The sequence below is a fragment of the Phaethon aethereus genome (assembly GCF_964289735.1).
Source record: "Phaethon aethereus genome assembly, chromosome: 2".
Classification (NCBI taxonomy): Eukaryota; Metazoa; Chordata; class Aves; order Phaethontiformes; family Phaethontidae; genus Phaethon; species Phaethon aethereus.
The window spans coordinates 74,828,017-74,852,825 of record NC_138582.1 but is presented as its reverse complement, the minus strand read 5'-3'; the positions used below and the strand labels follow the sequence as shown (position 1 = coordinate 74,852,825).

General features: G+C 39.3%; 1 protein-coding gene across 1 annotated transcript in view; it reads left to right on the top strand.

Moving 5' to 3' along the window:
* Nucleotides 1–24,190, top strand: part of INO80C (INO80 complex subunit C) — a gene marked incomplete at both ends in the record, with an annotated part of 31,529 nt that extends 7,339 nt beyond the window's left edge. The window contains 4 exons of the mRNA XM_082015273.1: nt 13,293–13,403; nt 16,312–16,423; nt 18,140–18,207; nt 24,059–24,190. Of these exons, the coding sequence (XP_081871399.1) occupies nt 13,293–13,403; nt 16,312–16,423; nt 18,140–18,207; nt 24,059–24,190 (423 nt within the window). The remainder of the gene's footprint in view (nt 1–13,292; nt 13,404–16,311; nt 16,424–18,139; nt 18,208–24,058) is intronic.
* Between the last annotated feature and the right edge of the window lie 619 nt (nt 24,191–24,809).

Below are 24,809 nucleotides of genomic sequence, written 5' to 3'. Positions count from 1 at the left end.
CTTGTCACGATCAGTAAGGAAAGAGTCCCAGTCTTCTCCCGACTTCTTCACTCTTACCCGCCTCCACAAGTCTCAGCTGCATGCTCTTGCATCACACCAGCTTTGGTACTACTCACCAGACCTGCTCAGCCACTGATGGAGGTCCTCAGTAAGAAGATCAACTTACCAAACCTTCCCCCTCTCCCAGGAAGCTGCATTGTCTCCTGCCACACTGGTGAACTGGACTGATTCACAGGGAGGTCTCACACATTTATGTTGTAATAAAAATGCATCACTCTTAATTCAAGAAAAAAATTTGAAATGGATTGAAGGAAACTATTTTGTGAGTAATGTGTAATTAAACTGTAGAGTCCATCATTCTGGGAGGGGTGAATATCTGTAGTTACATGGTTTGTAATCATCATGCCCCAGGATGTGTGCTGGCTGACTCAGGAACAGAAATTGTCCATGCTGATTATAAGACCTTGCTGTGGATAAGGAGCATTTTTGGGAATTAAAACAAAAATCCTTCTGTAAAGCATTGCAGGCCATTGCTTGGTTTTACCACATGGAGAGAGACTTCTAGTATCATATCCGTCCTTTTATAATTTATTAAGCAGAGAAAAATGATTTGTTGTGTATCTTATGTCCTCAATTTTCATTCAACAGACAAAATACACACTTCTGTGTGCTTCAATGCACCGCCTGCCTAATACGTGAATTACATGAAATCTGACATAATTTAAAAAGATACCACATCTTGCAAACACACACAGACCTAGAGGTGAAACCTTCTACACAATTTTAAGCAAGTTAGTTTTTTTACTTTTCTGCCCTTACAGTGTTGGCGTGCTTTTAACACTACTTATCCCTGTGTTCATAAGGATGTAATGTGCTTATCACGACAGCCTTATTTACTGCTTCTTCACATTTATGCTTTTCTGAGTTAGTGAAAGAACAAGAAGGGCAAAAAAGGCTAAGACGTCTGTAATAGTTTCTGCAAAAGGTTTACAGGTATGGATAGTGTCACTTCAGTGTTACAGCCGGAAAATCAAATAAGCTTTCAAGCATACAAGTCTTTTTTCAGATCTGAAACTACTGTGTAGAGTTTGGTTAGGTAGGTATCAAGTAGACCATCTTTGAAGAAAAGGTTAGTGGCATCCCAGGAGTACATGAGATGTTAATCAGGGAAGAGAGAGAGTGTTACGAAAATATTTATCATCTAGGAGAAAGGAGAAGGAAGCCTGTAGGAAACCGTGTGAAAGTTATGCGCTATAAAAAGTCTTTCTATTGAGTCAGTGGTGTATTGATATGCAGTCCATCCAGAAGCTTGTCTTAATTTTCCAGATAAACAGGTACATTTAATAAAAGATGACCCCTCTGCCCAGAAACTTTGTTACATTTATGCCCTGAAACCATCAAGACTACAGCAAAATACTGCTGAAATGGAACATGCAGAAATTAGGGCAGTAATTACTGTGAGTTATATGACTGCTCATGACTGAAAGAGCTTTTTGTTAATAAAACCAGTATTTTATATTTTATAGGATATTGATTTCTAACTAGGGAGACGGAGAGTTGCCCAGAGAGCTGTGTAATCTCTTTTCTTGGAGGTGTTCAAGACCTGCTGGGACAAAGCCCTGAGCAGCCTGGTCCGAGGTCAGTTTTGACCCCGCTTTGAGCAGGAGGTGGGCTAGTGACCTCCCAAGACCCCTTCCAGCCTCAGTGATTCAGTGCTACCGTGTCTCAATTCAGACGCCTGATTGATGTGATTAAGATGGGTGCGCCCTCTCCCTAGACCAGCAGTCGTACATGCCTTCCGTAGGCAGGTCAGGGTACCTCAGCTGGGTAGCCCAAAATTCAATGACTACATTTAGACCGTATGTATTCTTCCTACATAACCTACAACGGTTATGTTTTAGTAGAACTGCTTTTCCCTGGGAGGAAGAGCACAACGTTCTTACAGCAAAATTTACTCTTAAAATCAACAAACTGGAATAGCAGAAAGCCATTTTTCCTTGACATGTGCGCAGTGTGTTCAGGTTCCTCAAACCAAAGTAGTTAGCTGGAAGGGCCTTATTCCTTAAGCTGGTTATCTTTCTTTACATAGTCTAGAACTAACAATGCTAGTTTGAATCTCACATTAACAACCTTAAATTTTCTCAAGTCAGAAATTCCATTTTTTCCTTAATTTTTGTTCAGCCTATTTGTTGGAGCTAGAATTGCCTTTTATTGCAGCCACAGAATTGCCCTTTCTGTCCTCCTTCTTTCCATCTGACCAAAAGGTATTTTTTTATTTGCTAAACAATTCACTGTGGGAACCTTCTTAAAACATACTGTTAAAACTATTACAAAATTTTAAGTACTGTATTTTCCTCTCACCTACAGTTGTGGATGTAATACCAAAACTTCACTAATTCTAATGTGGTGGAAAAGTCAAGTCTTTTAATAGTTCTGTTCTGTTTCAAGTCCAGCAAAAAGGCAGTTGGGATACAAGTTTATATGCAAAACACTGAACTGTCTGGAGCTTTTGAGGTGTGCTGCAGTTCCTCAGCTTCAATATAGAGTATCAGGGTGAAGCGTATGGCCACAGAACATAGACAGTTGAATAAACAACCACTTACTTGTAAAAATGTTTCTGCAGAAATATTTCAGAAATTTGCCTTGAAATTAGCATCACAACCTCTCCTCCCTTTTCCTCCTGAGCAGCCTCAAAATAGTCTACAATAGATACTTATATTACCTTATTTTCATCTAAATTAGAATTTGCTGTATGTTTACTTTGGTTCAATCATCAGGGGTTTTTTCATTATCCAGTTAAATGTAGGTATCCATGGGATAATGCATTTACAATTTCGCTCAGTACAGGAGACCTGGTGTGCTATTCAAAGCAGGAGTAGTTGGTGTTGAGTTTGCTAGATGAAGGAAAGTGTATGTAGTATTCAGGGCATGTACAGCCAGGTTTTTTTTGTCCCATAATACGAGATAAACAATAAGGACGACATTTGTAGTCTGAAGATTTTTAAAAACTTAAGGTAGAGTTTCTTTTCCTGTCCTCTTGTCATGGTTTAACCCCAGCTGGCAACTAAGCACCACACAGCCGCTCACTCACTCCTCTCCCCTCCACCTGGTAGGATGGGGAGGAGAATCAAAAAAAAAAAAGGTAAAACTCGTGGGTTGAGATAAAGACAGCTTAATAGGACAGCAAGGGAAGAGATTATTATTATTAATAATAATTACTAATTATAATAATAATAGAATAAGACTATACAAAAACAAGTGATGCACAATACAGTTGCTCACCACCTGCTGGCCAAAGCCCAGCCAATTCCCGAGCCACAGTGCTCCCAGCGAACTCCCCCCCGGTTATATACTGAGCATGACATTATATGGTATGGAATATCCCTTTGGCCAGTTTGGTCAGCTGTCCTGGCCGTGCCCCCTCCCAGTTTCTTGTGCACCTCCTCAGTGTCAGAGCATGGGAAGCTGAAAAGTCCTTGACTTAGTATAAGCACTACAACTAAACATCAGTGTGTTATTGACATTATTCTCATCCTAAATACAAACCACAGCATTATACCCGCTACTAGGAAGAAAATTAACTATCCCAGCTGAAACCGGGACACCTCTTTTAAAGTCCTTTAGAGCATCTGCTACAGTTACTACTCTCTGATACGTTATGCCTTTGATAACTTTTTGAAGGTTTGTAGAAAGAATATTTTTATTCTTGGTTGCTTTAGAAGTCGAATGTTCCATATGTCACTGTACCTAATGTTTGTCCTTCTGGCATCGTGTTTGAGTATGACAGTCTAAGTACCTGCACACAAATGGAAAAACCTTCTTCTGAGTAAGTTTAGACTGTAGTACTAAGCCTTTGCAGTACGACTGCTGGTATTTACTAATGCATCAGTAGGTGTAGTTAGCAGAAATGTAATAGAAACAGACTTTTTATCAACTTAAAGTGACAAGGCAGAAAGAAGGAAGTGCTAAAATGTGCAAAAAATACGGAAAATGCAAAAGTAAAGTTTTGTTTTCTGTATCAGTTTACCAGTTAGTCTATAACATCCAAATGTAACATTTGACTATTCTAATTGAGGTGTATTTTTGCTAAGAAAAATAGATACAGTAGGAGCTCTGGAAGACTGATACACCCTACCTTTACTTGTAACTAATTAATTGCTTTTCCTTGAAGAAATGTTGTTTTGGTTTTGTTTGTTACTCAAACACTGTTTCCTGTCAAAATGGATAATGTTTTACAGAATAAACTAGAATCAGGAAACTGAGTATTTTTTGCGGAATGGAATTCCTTCCATGTCAGCCGTAAAGGCCGGTATCTTTTTACTTTCCTTGTCCCTGGTTCAGTCACTTGCAGATGAATGGGCTTGGACCCTTCTCCTACCTAGGCTGAAGCCTGTTTTTCGACAGAGGGATTTTGATAAGCTCCCTGAGCAGCCTTACAATGTTAACAGCACGTGAGCATATTGTAATCCTCCTGTCTTTTCTCCTGAAATACTTTGTCTTTAACTGTTCTGTATCAAATGATGCATTTTAAACTTTAAGAAGCAGTTTAGCCGAAGTCCTTGACTGAGCTGAGTTTTCCTGATAGAGAAAGGAATGTACTGGCAGTTTTTATAAAAATTCAGTTATGATTTAATCTAGTCTTTTTTGCTACTACGCTTCCATCCATTTTCAGTCTTAAGGCCCATCAATTTAGAAAACTTTTTTTCCTCTTGGGGAATCAAAATATTCTGTTAGCTGGGCTCAGTTTTACCCTTGCTGAAAGTATGACCTAACACATTCTTTTTCATTCCATATATACTGAAATTTTTAGCTCCAGAGCTGCTTCAGCATGCCATTCAGTTCATGAATTTGTCCAAGTTACAATTTTCTTAATAAAGAAAACTGTCAAATGTTATGAACAAGGAGTAGTCCCAATCCACCAAATGAAATCTAAAAGTGAGAGATCCTTTGCAATTATTTAAGCCGAAGGGAGCTTTGTGGCAAATGCAAATTAAACCAAGCTTTTCTGGGATAGTGTGAAGCTATTCACAGTTGTGTCCCAATTGCATTTTATTTTAGACTTTTCCCCATAGAAAATAGTAATTCTTTTTTCCTTGAAATATCTGTAAGTTATAAAACTACCGATTTCTATCAATAGTGCTTGAAAGTTTTTAAATGGAAAAACATGTTTGGCATCTGAAATCTCCTGAGAAGAAATCAGACCTTTTTATTAAAGCTTGTTAGTGTCTTTCTGTGTTAGAAAGTTTAATAATTTTTAAGAAAACAAAGTAAATTTGAGGTTTTCTGGATTTTTTTTTTCCTTAAGTGAGCAGTACCACTAAGAAGGGAGTTCTTGTGTCACAAAATTGCTAGGTCTTTTTCCCCTAGGTTTTCAAGAAATGTTTGAGAGATGGAAATGTAATTAAAGTCTTATTCTCCCTTTGGCTGCATTTTTAATTTTGAATTCAAACCCTCACACAGCGTAATAGAGCTTTGCTTTAGGGTGTTTTATACCTCTATCAAAGTGACTGAAGTAATTAGTATTTTATAAATTTTGGTAAGTATTTTGTCACTGGAAGCACCAGTGCAGGTGAATGATAATGGTTTGAAGCTCAGACAGTGATGGGACCCTAATGAGAATGTCGCCTTTTAATCAAGAGCACTTGGAGTCTATGGTATTGAAATGCCCTACAGAGAGCATAGAAAAGCCATCCATCACTTTGTGACAGTCCAATCTTTCAGTGCATGAGTAAAATTTTATTCAGCTTTCTAAGGCAGTTGGAATATAAGATGTTTAACTCGCCTCAAAACAGTGGTGTAAAAGTTCAAAAGCGTGATGTACAGATTGCTTTCTGGACAGCGTATGTGTCTATGTATTATCCTTACCTGTGCAAGTGAAACATTTTCCATGTCCTGCTTCAAATACCTCCCCTCTCTCTTACACACCCAGCAGGCGAGATTATTTCTAAATTTTAGTCGTATGTTTGGAGTTAATTAGCATAGTTGATTACCTCTTGATGCTCAGCGGAAATACTCAGTAAGTTAGAGCGAAGGAACTGCTGCTTTAGGAAGGGCAGATTTTGAAAGCCTAGCACAGAAAAGTAGTTAGACATGTGACTCAGAAGTCCTCTGGGAAATGCTTAGAAGAAGCTGAAGTATTTTTAGTGACATGTACATGGAATTATAAACTATTATTATAATAATTCAACAATCTAAGTTCAAGCTTTGTGTTGTTATCTTTGTTTTTAACAACCCTCCCTCAGCTTTCCTTATATAATGAAAGCATCATCAGCATCTGAGGACAATGCCATAATTTAAACAAAAATATTTTTGTTGTCAGGCATTTGGGAGATTTACATCTGATGTCAATGGAAGCAGAAACCTGCACCAGGAACCTTGTCTTTTGAGATGAGTTGGCAATGATGAAACCCATTTACTTAAATGGATTTACTCTTAAATTACACTGTATGCGTGATGCTGTTGCCCACCTTGCGAGCTGCTTGAAATCAAGGCATTGATCTGCACTGTACTTAATGCCTGTTTTCAGCTGGCTATTACTCAGTTGTTGGGGTTTTTTTAGTAAATTGAGCTTTTCAGTACCCTGTGGAACAAAATTTGCTGTGAATATGCAAGATTTGTTTTTTTCCTTCCTGCCATTTGAAGAATTTCAAGCTGAAATCTTTTTTGTCCTACCTCAAAATAAGGTAGAGCCTCCTGTGAAGGGAGGACGTTCCTAAAATGCTACCATGTACCAGAGTTCTAAGAGAGAAAAGATTGGGGAAATTGTACTGGGCTTCATTTTAGCGAGTGGAAAGGAAGAGGGAAAAGGTTTTTCCTGCTGAATCCAAGAACTAGTAAAATGCAACCAGATGGGGAAGACATGTTTATACATGTTACTGAGTAAGTCTTTCCAGCAAACCTTTCTATCAATCATCACAGACATGGAGAGAGTTAATCTTTTCCAAGAGAGTGCTATTTCTTCGGTCTCACATTGTTATGGAGTTTTCAGTGAGTTTACTTTCAGAAATACACTATGCTAATAACGTTGGTGATGAGTAATTTTTTTAGCTATCATTTTAACGTGAGCGTAAGCACGTCTGATTCTGACACCTCTCTCTGTGAATTGTTCCCAGCAATGCAGAACTGCATTTTTGCCTGCCAGAGTGTAAGTGTTCAAGTTTTAATGGCTCCTGTTATGTCATCATGCAGAGTTAAATTAATTAAATATTCAGAATATGCAAGAGCCTATACCAGGCTTGTTATACAGTGAGAGCTACTATATTAATCAAACAGCTTAATATATGTTCCACTATGAGCAGTATTAGCTGTGACTGTGTTAAATAGGTGACATTCAAAGTCTACTCCCAATTTTGAAAAGTCTGCTCGTATCATCGCAGCTGTAATATAGTGACATTTGTGCTCTGTTTCCACATGGCATTCGTGCTCACTATAATTGACTGCTTGTGAAAATACAGGTATTATCCATCTATTTTAGAAATTACTATTCTCTTCCCTGGCTGCATGCCACAACTTCGTCAGGATGTCAGAGAACGTAGCTAGGTAAGTTGCTACAAGTTGGATATTGCTGCTTTAGAAGTATCCTACTACAGGAATAAGTAGACAAATACCACTACTGAGGCTGAGTTAAAACAACAGTGTCAATGAAATTAGGAATGTCATTGTGGTGTTATTGTGGCTATGCAAATCAGCTGCCAAAAGGAAGTAAAAATAATTTAAACTATTTATTGAGCTTCACGTACAAAGGTTGGAGACAAGTGGGTTCCTCAGCAAGCCAAATTCGGTGCTTGGGGCAAAGTTATCACCAAGTGTGAGGGCTTGATTTAGAACCAGATTCCTCGTATCACTTATTTTTCAATAGCGACATACAACCCCTTAATCATCACTTTAAGACAAAGCCAGAGTATCAGAAGTACTGAATGCAGAAGCAAAACCAAACCAAAAAACTACCTATGTAATCAGCTTCATCTACAATTGCTGTACTCAATATTGTGTTAAAACTGACTAATGATTTGCAGAAAACAAAACAGACAGAGAAAATCAATGTTTACAGTATTGCTTTTGCTCCCTTAAACTAGAAGTCCCTTTCCAGTTCTTACGGAATTTATTTATGCATTTAAGTTTTGCTTTACCAACACATGGTTCAGTTTACCTTCTATTTTTAAATTCTGTTTTACCGTGTAAACCTGTAACATCTAGTGAAATGGCCACTGATGATTGTAGTGTACCTTCAGTAATGTGCAAATCCATTTTTTTCCTAAGCCGTGACATGCATGGTATGCACTGATAGGATGCCAGAAATGAACAAATTTATGTCTTTGACTTTTATGTTTCATATTTTTCTATGTTTCTTATACTTTGTCAAATCCTATTAGTCTAAAATAATGAAAAAATACTATCAAATATAATCTAGAAGTAAATAGATAAGAAATGATACTTCAACGCAAATCAGTTACTCTGTTACGCAGTTTTCATCCCCTCTGGGGAAAAAGAAAAAAGGAATGATGATTCAGACAAGCATTCTCATAATAAGCTAATTGCACCTGGTATTTAGTCCCATCACAGACACCCATCCCAAACCCCACAATGCTGATTCCACCTAGAAATAGCCAAAACAAAGAATTCTGCTTCCATGGTCTACAAGTTTTGCTTGTCCTCTCCCTAAATAAAACCAGACAAATGGAGCAATCTTTGGAAATCATGTGAAAACCAATACATCTGCGGTAGGGAATTTGGAACAGAATATATTGAAAAAATTAATAGATCTACCAAAACCTAAGATGGAAACTAGTATGTGAATAAGCAGCCTCCCAATGTGTGTTTTCTCCCAGTACAGACAGCATATACAGTAGGGTCCAAACTAGGCTCATTCCTGGGGTTTGGCTTTATTCAAAAGAAACCAGTGTTAAGGTAGCAAAGCTTTGCTCCGCTCCCTTCCCCAGACTTGGCTGCTCTTACAACAAACCTCTGAGGATTCCCGAGTGTTTGCTGCAGTTCTTTGCTCTCTTGAATTTTTGCCGTCTCCTAACCAAGTGAAGTCCTCAGCCAGCTTCTTCACTGGGTGACTGTCACCCAGTCCTAGTATGTAACAGGGGGGACTGTGTCCCACGCAGCTGGGATGCGCTGCATACTCGAGGGATGGTCTTATGAAAAGAAATACGAAAAAGAAGCCGCACCCCCCACTATTGCTCCCGTCTATCCCAGGAGGGGTGGAGGTTGCCAACCTGTCACACTGTGGTTGCAGTTAAAATTCAGCTAAAGCACATAAATGCAACTTTATAGAGGGAATAAAATTGCACAAGCGGTCCTGTAAGAAGCCTTTCACCTGCTGCCTACAACTTTTAAAACATGCAATTCCAGTCAAGGTTGCTCTACACCTGGCTAAGGGTGTAGATACTGGGAGGAGGAGAAGAGAGGGAGCTGATATGAGAAGTGGTGCAGCATGGACCTTCATTTGCCAGTGCAGATGTACCTGTAAACATAAAGCCACTCCAAAGCCTTTGCTGTTACAGTCCCCAACAGCCTACAGAGAAATACAGTTAGCTTAGTGACTGCTGTAGCACAAATTCCCTGTAGCCCTAGTTACATAAACCACTGTTTAAAAGACACAGTTTAGTTACAAAGTGCACAGTAAAAGCTGCTTCACTGTCTCTCTCCTTGAAGTGTACACTGAGCTCCCCATAAAGGATGTTTACATTACAAGCTCAGTTAAAAAGAAGCCTTAAAGACTCTTTCCAGAGTTTCAGCCCAGGGTTACAGTTTCTTTCTAGCCTTGCTACAAAGCATTTGGGATTATCCTAGGACACTGGCAGTGAGGGAGTTAGCAAAGAGACTGTCTGGGTAGAGAAAATATGCTGAGGACTGGTTGTGAACTGGGCAGGAAGGGGAAGTTGCCCCACACGTGACTGAGGGTTACGGCGCACATTGAGCAGTCCATGTTCCCTGGTGACAGCCGCTTCCTCGCTGTGCTCACGAGACTGCCATCGCTTCACAGGACTACACAGGGGATTTGAATTCATTCCTGTTTGTTTGCCCCAACACATGACAGTGAAGAATGAAGTATCTTCCAAACTAAACGACCAAGCAAACAAGCACATTTGAGAGACGTGTTCAACTCGTGTTAAAAGTTAAAGATAACCTTTACTGCACAGTAATTCCTGTTCACTGAGGAAGCTCCTTTCAGGCTCTAAATAATGTTTTGTATTTACCACTGCATTATTCATGGTCAAGAAAGATGGGGTTTGCAGTACAAAGGTAAATCCATACTGGTTAAAATCCATTTGGCATTCCTTCCCTTCTCCCTTTAAAAAAACAAACCTGAAAATAAATTATGTTTCTTATGCTTTAAATCCTGACATTGTAAAACATAGGCTGGACAGATTTGTAGATTGTTGAGACACTTTCAGTTTGTGGCTGAAAAACTGCTGAGGATATCAGCTGGGACTTCTGCAGGCTGCAGGGAAAAAGCATTTCAAAGCTCTGTACTTGCTGGAGTTCACTCCTCTGTGCAGTAGCATCTTATTGTGGAAGCAGTGCTTCTACTCAACTCTTTAATGTTTTTCCAGAAAGAAGCTATATTAGCTGAGTATCTCTCTTCCATAGTGCTCTGTTACTGCTAAAAATCAGAATGTTCATGCAAGCAGCTTCTGAGTGAGGGAATTGGCATGCCTCTACAGTATGCCTTTATCTCAGTTCCCAGCATTTAACTAGGATCACAGTACTCAGTCTTGCTTGCCAGTCTATCACAGGGCTCTGAAATCATGGTATCAATTGCATGCCACTATGGTATGCAACCTGCTTTCCAGTCCTGCACACCAGTCTGCACCCTTTGCCTTGGAGAGGAAACCACTGCTCTCAAGTTGTCCATGACAGATCCAGAAGCTCCTGCTGGCGTTACGTCTCAGTGGGACTGGAGGGTGACTTGGGTGTCCGCATGGCCCAGAAAAGCAGCTGCTGCTCCGGATCCTGCTGCCTCTGCCACTGTGCAAGGGATACTAGCACAAACAAAATCAACATCTGGCATGTAACGTGAGTTATCCCGACTCTTAGCAGTGCTAATACCTGAAATCCCTTTGGGGTTGGTCCGGAAAAGAAACGACGTGTAGAATTTACATTCAGGAATTGTCCTGCCAGGAACAGTTCCTTACTTTCCTTCCCAATGCACCAGCAAGATTAGCACTGAATCCACATGGAAAAACCCACTGAAGACTGTAAGTGACAAATGTAAATGTACCCAGCTGTAGAAATTAAGGACTATATGTATAAGGAAGCTTCTTTCCCTTTACTGATAAACCATTTTTATTTGCTCTGTCTCAAAATGCTAGATACTGTTTTGCAATATTGTTGAAATGCTACTCAAAACCTGTTTCATCAACAACAGAATACTTGGGAGAAGATCACTGAAGGGGCAAAAGTGATAAAGTGATTAATAAAAAACGTAGGTTTGGATTTAAAACCAACCAAATGGTACCATATAAAAGGCAAGAATGCTTTGAAGAATAACTGTGAGCCCCGATTCCTCCACTTAAAGAGTTTACACTGATAATGAGCAGTATCAGAGATAATTTATTCATCAAAAATAATCTTGTATCTCAAGCCTTGTCTTTCTCAAGATTGACTTTAATGTTTGCTGCTGAAATCTGAAGTGCTGGAAGCATGCATGTGCAAGAATATAGTTTGAAACCTAGCAACTCATTGTATAAAGCCACTTTACTCAGGATTGCTGAAGATATTTTCTCTGCTCACTCTCACATAATGCACGTTTCTAAACATCCATCTGCATTTCTTCTGTTTCTGTGACAGTCACTGCCTTTTAATGTTGTGCTCGGCAAGAGAAGAATCAAGTTTAAGCTACAGACTTCAGTGTCGCTTCTACTGATGTTATTATGGCAGTATCCCCTGTCCCATGAGCTTACAGAGGACTGACTTTGTTTTGAAAATAGATCATCTTTATTCTTATATTTTATTTTAAGAAGATACTAGAAACATGACTATTTTACTTGAATGCTTCTTTATACCATACTTTGAATATTTAAGACCTCTCTTTGCTATGCAAAAAACAGGCACTGTTGAATAACTGATGTATTTCCCCAAAGAAGAGTCCAACTTGCCTAGTTCCTAATCCTGTAATTACTTAAGCATGTAGTTAAGAATACAAACACTTCCCTTGTAATCACAGGGAGAAGGATATGCTGAATGATGGCCTTTGCTACATAGTCTCAGTTTCTAGAGGTACTCCCATAATTCATTAATAATAATAATGGCCCTTTTTTCTTGTACATAAAAGAGTATTGTATCAACACAGAAGGTTTTGCAGTGCAGGTTTTTCACAGGAAAACATTTTTTTGTTCTAAGTATTATCTGTCTGAAGGTAAAGAAACATTTTAACCACTCGCCCAATAAATGTTGATTTAGTTTTTAGACAAGCTTTTTGTTCTTCAAGAAAAAAGAGTCAAGGTATGAAATCCTATTGATTGAACTGCCAAACAAAATGGCAAAGTTTTCATTGGCTTCAGTATCGATCAGGATTTCACGAGGAACATTTATGCATGTAGCATGGTCTAGTTCTGCTAGTGTGGAGACTACAGGTGCTCACAAAATTAAAAAAACTACCACAGACTCAGCCATGCAGAACTATCAGAAATTGGTTAGACTGCCACACAACTTTTTTAGCTTTCCAGTCACACACACCCCTTCTCCAACTGCTCTTCCCTCTAAATAAATAAACCATAAAGAAAAGCCTAGAAAACACCAGCTAGTACTGATGTAGATTTTGTGAGGCTTGTATATAAAAATAATACATATAATAAAATCTTTTTTTCCTCTCAGTCCTCACTCAGGCATGATTGAAACCACATATGGAGAGTAAACTAATTAATCAATTAGTCTTTAGAACCTTGACAAAAATTTTCTTATAAATTTTATATATTCCTGTTAATGCTCTAATACTGAACATTCTGAAACAAATCCAATGTACATTTCTGCCGTTTCTGGTTTCATATGCTGTCTTGCACTTCACAGAGATGGATTTCATTAAGGCTGAAATAAACCCGATGCTGTTTTTACTCAGTAGGCTTTGGCCACTCTCTTCCCCTCCTCTGCTTTATGCGTCAGTTGTAAATTGCTTGACAAATACTCTGTTTCATGCTTCCCCAGTGCTGGCATGCAACATCTTTAAAGATTCAAAAGAGGTAGAAAGGCTAAAAAGGCAACAAGTAGGTAATACAGCAGACAGCTCAGTCTCTGGTTAAACTTGCTCAGAGTAACAAGCAGTAAGACTGTATTTTTTTCCTCAGAGTGCAGGTGGGGAGGCCATGAATGAAAACAAACTTCTGAACACAGACTCCAGCGCAGGATCAGTGGAAACAACTGTCAAGCCGTTACCATTTAAAGATCCAAAATTCATTGTAAGTATATTATTTTAACAATTTGAAATTCTAAACTCTTCAAATAAAATATTAACTAGGATTCTATTTAACCATATTGCTAATGTAAATATTAAGAAAGTCAGCTTAACAGCCAAATAAAATGTTGGCAATTTTTAAGAAATTCACCTCAAGTCCATGCTACACTATGGTCCAAAGTGCACAGTATATTATGGCATGGAAATGGCACTCGTCCAGAGGCAGAACGATTATGTTAAGTTCTGGAACAGAGTCAGAAAACCTGCTAGATCAAGGTAAGTGCACAAGTTTTATGACGTGGTATCTCACAAACTACCACAGCTAGAGAGGAATAATTTATACCTCTGTGAATGTAGGAATCCCATCTCCCAGTTCCTAGACAAGGCAGGCTGCAAAATAATTGAACTAGAAATCAGCCAGAGAGTCATTAGCAACTGGCATTTTGCTCCTCTCCCAGTCCCTGAAACTCTTAACAGACCCGTGGTGTCTGTTCTTCCGGTAATTGCTAGATTTAGAAGCAAACGCTCTGTGCTCCCCAGAAGCTTGGCCTGCCGGCATTCAGAAGTCATGTAAACTCTGACAGCTGACGAAATACAGGCTGCTAAAACACTCGGAGGTTTAAATTGGGGGAGAAGGTGAAGGAAGACTAGAGCTAGTAATGCTGTCACTGCTAGGTTTGTTTTTAATATCTTTTTATCTTGCTGTGCCAGGGCCAACTCATTGGCTTTCTAGACGGGCAAACTTCTCAGATTGCTGGTCCTAAGCCAGTACTTAGAAAGAAGGATTTTATCCCAGATTTCGTTCTGTATGAATAAGATACAATACCTCACAGCATAAAACCTGAGTAATCGGGCATCACACAGCTCACTAAGCACAAGTTTGGCAAGGAGCCTAAAATTAATCTCTGAGTTGCCAGTTGCTCTATGTCGGCTTTGTGGATGACTTCTGTCATGAGAGGGGTGTTCAAATGACTGTATATTTTGCTCACTCTAATCCTCCAGTGAGCACCAGCGTCTTTTGAGAAATGGGGCTTATTGCAAAAGCTCCATTTGTGCCCAGAGGCATTCCATATAGCTTCCATATAGGACCTAAATAGCCGTGAGGCCTTGTGCTGATCTTTCAGTTCTTAGGGGGATGTCACCTCTTCCAACAAGGCAATACTAATGTCTGCATGCTTGAAATAATAATAAATTTACAGGGCCTTTGGCAACTGCTGCAGAAATAATAGGCAGTTATAATAAAAACATGAAATTGTCCTCCCCAATACAGTAACTCATTTGAGAAGAAATGTATTGAGTTTTAACTAGCTTTTTGTCAGTATGAACTGGTAGTAACTATTTGGATTGCTTTTTGCATCTTTCCAGCCTAATTTGCCTTAAAAGGAAGAAAATCAAATAATGTCTCTCTCTCATAAATATGCCCAAGTTTGAACTATTAGCTTACTGCAGAGGGTAAACTTAAAAGCAGAGAAGAAGGAAGAAATTACCTTTTTCTAAACTTCCTGAATGGATTTTGCATCCCTTGGCAATGGGGAAGGGGAAGAAGACCTTCTGTCAGTTGTGTAGAGCAATGAATAGCTCCACCTGTCCCAGCTCCAGCTTTCCCTGAACTTCACTAGTGCAGAGGTAGCTTTGTTCATTTGTGCTTGGCAGTCATTGCCTTTTGATTGCAGGTATGTGAGGGCTGAGGCATAAGTTCATATAAACTCAATAGTTGCTTTTGAGAAACCAGACTACTGAAAAAAAAATCATTATGCAATGATTTGGGGGAAATTTCATGTCATGAGTTTGAATTAGTAATGTGGTAGTACATCTATTTTCATCTCACAGCAGTCTCTATTTTACCATGATCTCTAGATTACTAAGGTGTTATTCTCAGAGCATGTACTTCCTATATTGGGTATCCATTGCCAAAACCTGATACATCATCAGCTTACAAGCATCCTTTCTGAATATATCTTATGTCTACAGAAAAAAGTTTCTCATTGAATCCTTCCTCCTATCATTCTCTGCAATTTAACAGGCTAATTTATAAACCGATCACAGAAGAAGTGTGTTTGCAGAACTTTGCTGAGTTTTGATGAGACCTATGTGGCAGGTAGTAATTATTAACAGAGATAACAACAACTCCCCAATTGTAAGAACATTTTCTTTTCTGAAGTAAAGCTGTAAATCTATGTCCTTTGATCATTTAGAAGTAGTACGGTATGTTGTGCAGCTTCTGTCTCTGGAGGGACATAAATAAATTACTCCGTAGCAATCCCATTTGATAACTGAAACTACTGTTGCAGTACCTGTGGCAAGCCTTCCATTAGTGTACCTTTCAAAATGCAAAATTGTCTTGGCAGCCAACATTCTACCTATTACTCTTTTTCTATTCTTCTGTCTTCTATCCTTTGAAAGAAAAATAAAATTTCCAGAAAGCTACTCATAGTATTCATTACATTTTGAAAGATCAGTTGTGTTTTCTACAGTCACGGATAATTTACAAGAGCTAGAGCTGTACCTGTAATATGCCGTAAAAAGGAGAGAGAAAATTTAGCTGTGTAATCACAATTTTAGACAAAACTTCATAGTAGTAAGTACTAATACGATGGGAAGTACATACAGAATCCTGTAATCTCAGGATAAACCTAACCACATTGATTTTCTATTTCCATGTAAAAGGCAGATTTCCATTTCCTTCAGTTAATTCTAAACGTAGTAGCTTTGACATAGTCCAAAAAGCTTTGTTTTTCTTGCAGCCAAGATTAAAGTGCGCAGTTTATTAGCCTGCTGATGAAATAAGTGAGGATAACAAATGGTTCATGACAAGATGAGACGTATCAGACAGACTATGAAATAGAAGTGTCACGCTCTGAAATAGTATTCTTTATTTATTTTTACTCTAAACACCGTATTTTTAATTCTAGCACTCCGGCATTGGTGGAGCAGCAGCTGGCAAGAAGAACAGAACTTGGAAGAACCTAAAACAAATTCTTGCTTCTGAAAGGGCATTGCCATGGCAACTAAATGATCCTAGCTGTAAGCTGCTTAGATGCTTTGCATGTATTTATAAAAAATAAAATCCACACAAATAACTTTCTTTAAAACAAACCTAAATTATTTCATCAGTGTGTGCAGTATCCTACTTGAACAGGGTCCAGTTGTACATTTAAGACTAGTCCAATCACACTCACCAGTCCTAAGTGGGAAGTAGGGGGAAGCAAAAAAATTTGGAGTATTGTGACAAAATTCAAATACATCTGGGGAGAGAGTTTAATAAAGGAAATATATTTGTCTGAACCAGGTCAGAAACTCCTTATTCCCACCAGGTTTTTGTCATCTCTTCACTGCTGAGGAGCCTCCTCCCCTGCATATGCCCAAATGCATTCTGACAGGTAGCTGCTGCTTGATTAGCTATATTTGATCTATTTTCAAATAGATTCTGCTAAGCCACATACCTGCAGTAGCTTAGACCTCAGCCCAAGCTTCCTATCCAGCTCCTTATCCTAGATTCTTGAGAGATTTAAATCCTACGTCCCCTGTTTAGTTCAGCACAGCTGAAACTACCCTATTGGCAATCCTGATTGCAGCTAGCTGGTGTACATCTACAGGAGCAGAGTTACAGCAGTGGTCTTAATCTAGATATAGTTCAAGTCTATTCATAAAGTAGGATACTACTGAACATAGCTGGAGGCAGAATGTGATCCTCAGATTTTACTTAAGCAAGTGGAGGCATCTTGCAAGTGAGCATATGCATGTACTTTTTGTCAGACTTGGTGCTTTATCCAAAAATAGCTTGCCATTTTTTGAAGTGTTTTAGACGCAACTGTTAAAGAAAAATGCAGACTGCTGTGTGTTCCTGGCTATTGTAACTGACAATCTGCTGATGTTGCTATTTCTATTACGTTCCATTTGCAACAGTAAATTTACAGGATTTTTTTAAGAAGGGGGAAAAGAAATTCAGTTGCATATTTAAAACCAGCTGTCTTTGGCATTAGTGTCTTTTGAATTATGAGATGATGAGTTAGAAATTTGATATGGATGGAACATTTGAAATGATCATAGCACCTGAATGAGGTGCAAGGGAGATCAGGAGGAGGAAAGAAATGAGTCAGGTACAAGAAACTTTTGTAAACATCAAAACCCTGTGATTTAACTACTTAAACATACCAACTGTATCTTAAAAATGTTTATGAATGAGAGTTGCTATCTAAAGGGCACCAAAGAACAGGAATTTCCATCATTTAAGTTAAACATTCAGACAATTTTCTAGGTCATTGACTGGCCTTAAAGTGGTACATGCTTAAAGATTTAACTGATTTAAAAGATTACTTTGCTTTTCTGGATTATAGTATTTCAGAGCTGCAATCTTGAACAGTGTTTTGTGGTCTTAACGTACAGCACGCATACGACAATGGCTATTGTTTGCAAATAACTGACTGCAAGGGACGTCATTAAGACTTGGAAGAAATCAACACATTTTAAATAGCTCACATTTTTCCTTTTAGGGAGGGCAGTTTTGCTTACTGAACTCAGATTGGTGAGCAGAATCGGGCTGTCATTTGCAGTGCTAACAGGCTAAATGTTTTCAGAGGTAATTCTGCTTCATATTTCTTTGCCTTAGTGCTGCTAGTTAACAGAGACCTCAGAAAGTAAAGGCAGAATTTTAAAGAAGTATTGTTACCTATTTACATTCTGAGTTTGCATTTTAAAATATACATAGCACACTGAATTTATCCCTTTGTTTCTCTCTAGATTTTAGTATTGATGCTCCTCCTTCCTTTAAGCCTGCCAAGAAATATTCGGACATTTCAGGACTTCCGGTAAGTATTTTATTTTTCTCTTCAAAATTGGTACCTCACTTTCTACAGTGAAATAAAGCTGGTGCATACTTTTGTAAAGGATGTACTTGCTGAGGTTCCTGTTCAGCTTTGCACTTAAAAGTTGTCCAATGGTTTAGGGCCAGACCTCAAATACCTTCCCTACATCACAAAATCCTTGGGTTGTTAATAGACATCAGGACAGATTAAATACCTTGTCCTGCCAGGTGGCTCCTGTCACACCACGCTCCCAGCTATAGAGTCTGCACTGGTCACCATCATTTCGGATTCTTTAGGTTGTTACAGTGAAAGCTGGTAGCCCACAGTCTCCATGACTCCTAACTGTGCCAAGCTTTAACCACACAGACTGAAACTTTCCATACTGAGTGTTTGCCTGATTTATTTCATTATATCTTTTAGAGGAAGTTTCAAAAAGATGGCCCAGCAATTTCCAAGAATGAGATTAGGCAAAATTATACTGCTTGGCCCAGGTTAAAAAAAAAAAAAATCTTGTTATCATTACTCTCAAACTTTCCCTCAAACAAATTGGCCTGAGACAGGCACTTGGCACAGACTTTGAGAATTTCAAATACCCCCATGCTTCAGAGCTGGAAGTTGGAGTTTGGCAGATGTATAGCCTGTTTGTCACAGATGGGCTCTTTTACATGGTTTTGTTAAAGAAAAAAGCAAAAGAAAAGGAAAAGAAAAGAAAAAAAAACCCCACATTTGACTTAGATATGGTTTGCACATGCTCCAAAAAGTCTCAGTAGTTACAATTTGGCACCTGAATTCCCCAAAGATTCTGCTGGCACAAAACAGGAGTAGTCATTGAATTCTGCCCAACAAAAATTTTGTATCTGCTGCTGACACTGTTCCTACGTGACATGAATAATTTTACTTAAAACAAAACAGGTGTTAGCAACAGCATATCCTTTCACTTTTCACCTTCAGCTCCCAGTGATTTATTTTGCAGAAGCCTATGCATTTATTACAATTGAAATGAATGAGAATGTTATCTTTTGGACTATAAAAAGGGTTAAGTAATGGTTACACTATATAACTACAATAATGAAAACTTTGTAACATCAAATAGCCTTAAGACAGAATTTCTGTGTCCCCCCAGTTTAATCTGTTTCTCATCCATAAGGCACTAGGTCACCTCATAGGCTTGATATCAACTCAGAGAGTTGCCTGTAAATATACACATTTGTTATGTTGATGCAGGTTTAACACAGCACTTTGCATTCTGTACACTGAATTACGTGAAAGTCTCTGCTGGGAAAAAATGAGTGAGCACTTAATTAAGGACTGCCTTAAAGTGGATACACAGTGCAAGCGATCAAAGAATAGCTACAGCACCAACTGTAATGCTGCACATCCTAACATTTGAGTTCTTGATTTGGCAGCATATGTTTTCTTTGACTTTTTAAGTTTTTAAGTAACACATTTAAATAAGGCACCGAGGAGGTGGCATGTTTCCAGCCTGTGCCATTGAGCACGATTTGGAAATGGAGTGGGTTGCTCAGATCGAGGCTGAAAACCCCTGGTGTTCAAGAGGGAATGGGAAAGCAACACCTCCCTCGCAGATGAACCGGCAGCCAGCGAATGGAAGGGACAGCTCACAAACCCAGGGGAAATAATTCCCTCCAGCCACGCAGACTTGCAGTCTTGTACTCTTAGTAAGAGTATTGTTTTCATGTAACAGCAACTTGTTTTCAGACAAGGAGTAGATGTCAGTTGAATAAGGAACTTTGCGTAAGTACCCCTACTCTATATAACGATGCAGTGGATGGAGGAAGGGGGGATAGGTGGACCTATGAAATAATAATGAGAGATATCACCAAGACAACAAAAATTCCATACTGGGTCACTTAATGGTGGTCATCTGTTTCCTATCCTCTCCCCTTAGAGTTGCCTTGGAAGTATCGGTAGCATTCACATCAGGTGCTATTAGCGTTGCAGTAACATCTCTGACCTGTGAGGGGCTTATGTGGGGCAGGAGGCATAAGGGCATAAGTCCCTTCCACTGCCCCAACTCCAAGGAACCAAGTAATCATTTCCAGCAGTGGCCTTTGATGCATTTCAAAACTATTCGGTCATTGCACCTATAGCAAGATGATGAGGCAGGTTATAGATGAGAGTGAAGACCATGTCCCTACCAGCTAAGGGTCAGTTTAGCCATAGGAAATAAGAGTCTGCCTTTCAGTTCCTTCGTGTTTCTTTGCCTCCTCCTCCTTTCCATCAGTGATCTAACTATTCTAGCTCAGTATAAATACTCTTTCTATATGAATCCATTCAGTGCAGCTTTTGTTTCTTTTTTTGTCTTTCCACTTTTTTTTCTTTATTTTACATCCTCTAATTGCATAGTGAGTCAAGTTTCCTATTTTACCTGGCCTGCAAGGTTTCTCCAGACTATGATAAAAATAACATGCTTAAAAAAATCTTTTTTATTAAGATAACTGAGGCAGTGTGTCCTTTAAATTGCTAAGCCAGAAATGTTTCATAAGAAGCACTAAATTTATTTTCAAGATCATTTCCTAGTAGGAAGATATGTGGGGTAATAGAATATTTTAGAAATCTAGTCTAAGAAAAATGTCTATTTTCTGTGTAAAATCTGAAAGCATTTGTGTAAGATTATATTTGAAATGGGAATTCTGGATTTCCCATGGAGGAAAAAAAAAAAGTAAAAAAAATTCCTTAGCATTACCTATTTAGGGAAGAATTAAATGGTCTAGCAGGTACAAAAAAAGAGAAGCGTATTAAAAAAACACTCTCATCAGTATACCTGCAGTTGTATTAACTGTCACAGTTAAATTCTACTGATCCTCTTTTCTTTCTGTGTGTAAGCTTTGGCTTAGACGGGTTTACTCTTCGCTGGGTGAGGAACTGGCTGGATGGCCGAGCCCAGAGACTTGTGGTGAACGGCGTTAAATCTGGCTGGCGGCCGGTCACGAGTGGTGTTCCCCAGGGCTCGGTTCTGGGGCCGGTCTTATTCAATATCGTTATTGATGATCTGGATGAGGGAATTGAGTGCTCCCTCAGTAAGTTTGCAGATGACACCAAGCTGAGTGGGAGTGTTGATCTGCTGGAGGGTAGGAGGGCTCTGCAGAGGGATCTGGACAGGCTGGATTGATGGGCAGAGGCCAACTGTATGAGGTTTAATAAGGCCAAGTGCAGGGTCCTGCACTTCGGCCACAACAACCCCATGCAATGCTACAGGCTTGGGGAGGAATGGCTGGAGAGCAGCCCGGCGGAAAGGGACCTGGGGGTGCTGGTTGACAGCCGGCTGAATATGAGCCAGCAGTGTGCCCAGGTGGCCAAGAAGGCCAACAGCGTCCTGGCCTGTATCAGCAATAGTGTGGCCAGCAGGAGTAGGGAAGTGATCGTGGCCCTGTACTCGGCACTGGTGAGGCCGCACCTTGAATACTGTGTTCAGTTTTGGGCCCCTCACTACAAGAAGGATGTTGAGGTGCTGGAACGTGTCCAGAGAAGGGCAACGAAGCTGGTGAGGGGTCTGGAGCACAAGTCTTATGAGGAGCGGCTGAGGGAACTGGGGTTGTTTAGTCTGGAGAAGAGGAGGCTGAGGGGAGACCTTATCGCTCTCTACAACTACCTGAAAGGGGGTTGTGGCGACGAGGGTGTTGGTCTCTTCTCCCAAGTAACTAGTGATAGGACAAGAGGAAATGGCCTCAAGTTGCGCCAGGGGAGGTTTAGATTGGATATTAGGAAAAATTTCTTCACTGAGAGGGTGGTCAGGCATTGGAACAGGCTGCCCAGGGAGGTGGTGGAGTCGCCATCCCTGGAAGTGTTCAAAAAACGTGTGGATGTGGCGCTTCAGGACATGGTTTAGGGGACATGGTGGTGCTGGATTAATGGTTGGACTTGATGATCTTAAAGGTCCTTTCCAACCTAGTGATTCTGTGATTCTGTGATTCTGTAACACAAATGGAATTAAATTTACCAATGGTCTAAGCAGAGCAGCTAATTTATATTTGTAAGGCAGCCTAGAATTCAAAAGCTATTATCTACTCTATTGACACTGCAAAATAAAACTATTACTTCCAAACTTGCAAGATGAGTATTTAGATATATTAAAATGCAAAACGAAGTCATTTATTGTAAAGCAGATTAAAAAAAAAAAAACAGACAAACCTTCAAATGTTTATATTTCTCTTCCTTTTCTGAAAATGGATCAGCCTTGTTACTATAGACTGAGATAACTGATTTATTGTATTTGTGGAGCATGTATCTGTGGCCTTTGACTTCATTTCTAAACATGACAGTTTTTTCTTTTCAAAACCACCTTACTTCACTTTTCTAATGTGTTTTAATTATTGCTGAAGTAGTGGTAAAGTTTGTTTTCAGACTGAAGTCATGGCATAAATGACTGAAACTCACTACATGCTAGTTAACATGCATTAGTGAGTGCAAACAGTACAGCCCAATACACAGTATGAGAATGGTGAAGAACTGCCATAATATTTTTAACGTAGATTGATACGCAACACAAATTGCAGATATTGCTTGGCTAGTTTATTACAGAATGATGCACATTTGAAAAGGAGTCTACTTGGTTAGCTTTTTCTTAGATACATGAGGCCAGATTTAAAGTGTGAAATAAAAATAAATTTATACCTGCTGCAGCCATGAAGTGGTAACTTCAAGGTTACAGCAGGTATAAATTTACTCCTGATGTCCTAACTTTGCCATTTGTTTGAAAATGAATTGATGGCTTGGTTGTTAGCAGACTACATTTAATTAACCTTGTAGCATTTCTTTGTAAAGAAACAAGCTACAAATAACACTTAATTTTCTTCTAAGTCTTATCAAGCCAGATGATTAACAGGATTGTTACTATGGTCAACAGAACCTTTCCAGCATAAAAATGGTAGAAGGCTCTACGCTTCAACAGTCTGGATGCGGGGGGAATGCCTCAGCTCTTCCTGGCCTTTTCTTTTTAAGTAGCAATGCCTTAAGGGATCTCAAGTGCCTGTGACTTGGAGCCTGCCACCATCTCCTCTTAAAGAAAGGTACAGGAGACACTTTCGGGCACTTGGTAATCCAGTGCTGAATGGGTGGTGATTGTCCTGGAGGCTGCAGGTGGAGAGGCGATCCCCTAAAGCCTGCCTTCTTCCAGCCCAGCCTCCCATGCTGCCTCCTGAGCTCATCCAAGCTCAAGGTTTCTGTAGCAACAGGGAAGGGGAGAGGATGGAAGGAAACTGGCACCGCTCCCAGGCACCCAGGGTCCAAATACAGCAGAGGATACGAGCGTAGCCCGGGGTTAGCTGGCCAGGCTATTCTGAAAGCAGGCATCCATAGCAAAGCACAATGCTGAGTTCAAACTTCTTATCAGTTCAGTCACAGAGCCATAAGCTGAGACTCCCTTGCTTTCACAACCTCTTTAAAGTAAATTAAAAGCTAAGTTGTATGCAGGAAGAGAAAATCAGTCCAAAGCTATCACAGCACCCATAATTCAGCCTCTTTGTGGGTAATTTATTGGCAGCAGCCTGACTCTTTGGAGAGCTGCCTTGTGAGAGACTGCACAAGGCACAGAGTTGCTAGGGTGAGTTTAGAGAGTTGAGGAATTCCTTTTGCACTGTATTTTCTATGAAACTATTTTAGCCCTCCGTTAATGCATTTCTAATGTGATTTTATAGGGGTCTGTTAACTTCTCATAAGTTCTGACACAAGGAGAGAGAAAAGGTACAGACTTTTGGTCACATGGTAGAACAGCAGTGCTGTTACAGGGAAAAGAAACTCACTATTTTGTGGTCTTGTAACTAGACACTTTTTTTTTAGTGTTCTGTTTTGAGATATTCTTTGAATAGTGTCTCTGATATTGTTTCTTTTTCAGGCAAATTACACAGATCCCCAGAGCAAGCTGAGATTTAGTACTATTGAAGAATTTGCCTATATTCGGATGCTCCCTTCAGATGTGGTTACAGGATACCTGGCTCTAAGGAAAGCAACAAGTATTGTTTCCTGAAAAGACCAAATATTGTTGTATATCTCTTGCAAACAGTGCTAATTTTGAGAATCAAGATGGAAACTGACTGCGGGACTGAGGTTCCTTAAAACTCTCCATGGATATTTACATCTGGAAGTAGTTGGTGATACATGGATTTGAAGAACATATGGATTTAATTTTGATAAATGCTGATATTTGTTAGTTTGCCAATTTGTAAGCAATTTGGTTTGGTGAACAGAATAACTTAGACCTTAGAATACGGATCTGCACCATAATGTCTGAGTTATATTAATTTCTGTAGAGACAGAATTTCATCTCCACCCTATATATTTTATGTACTGCTCTGGCTCAGAAGAAAGAGTCATTTGAATTAAGGAAAAGGTACCAAGATATCCCAGCTTCTAAATCTGCTTTGCAGATGCGCTTCCCACTTGGCTATGAAGAAGTTTGTTCAACCTGTAAAATGAAGTTAAAATACCTAGCACGTGCTGCTATTGTGATGACTGTTTATGATACTAAGCACTGTGGAAATGAACAGCTTCACACAAGTATTTGCATTGAAGAACTGTCAGCATAAATAAAGTTGGACTAAAACTTGTTCTTAAAATATCCTTATTAATATGCATAACAGGATCAA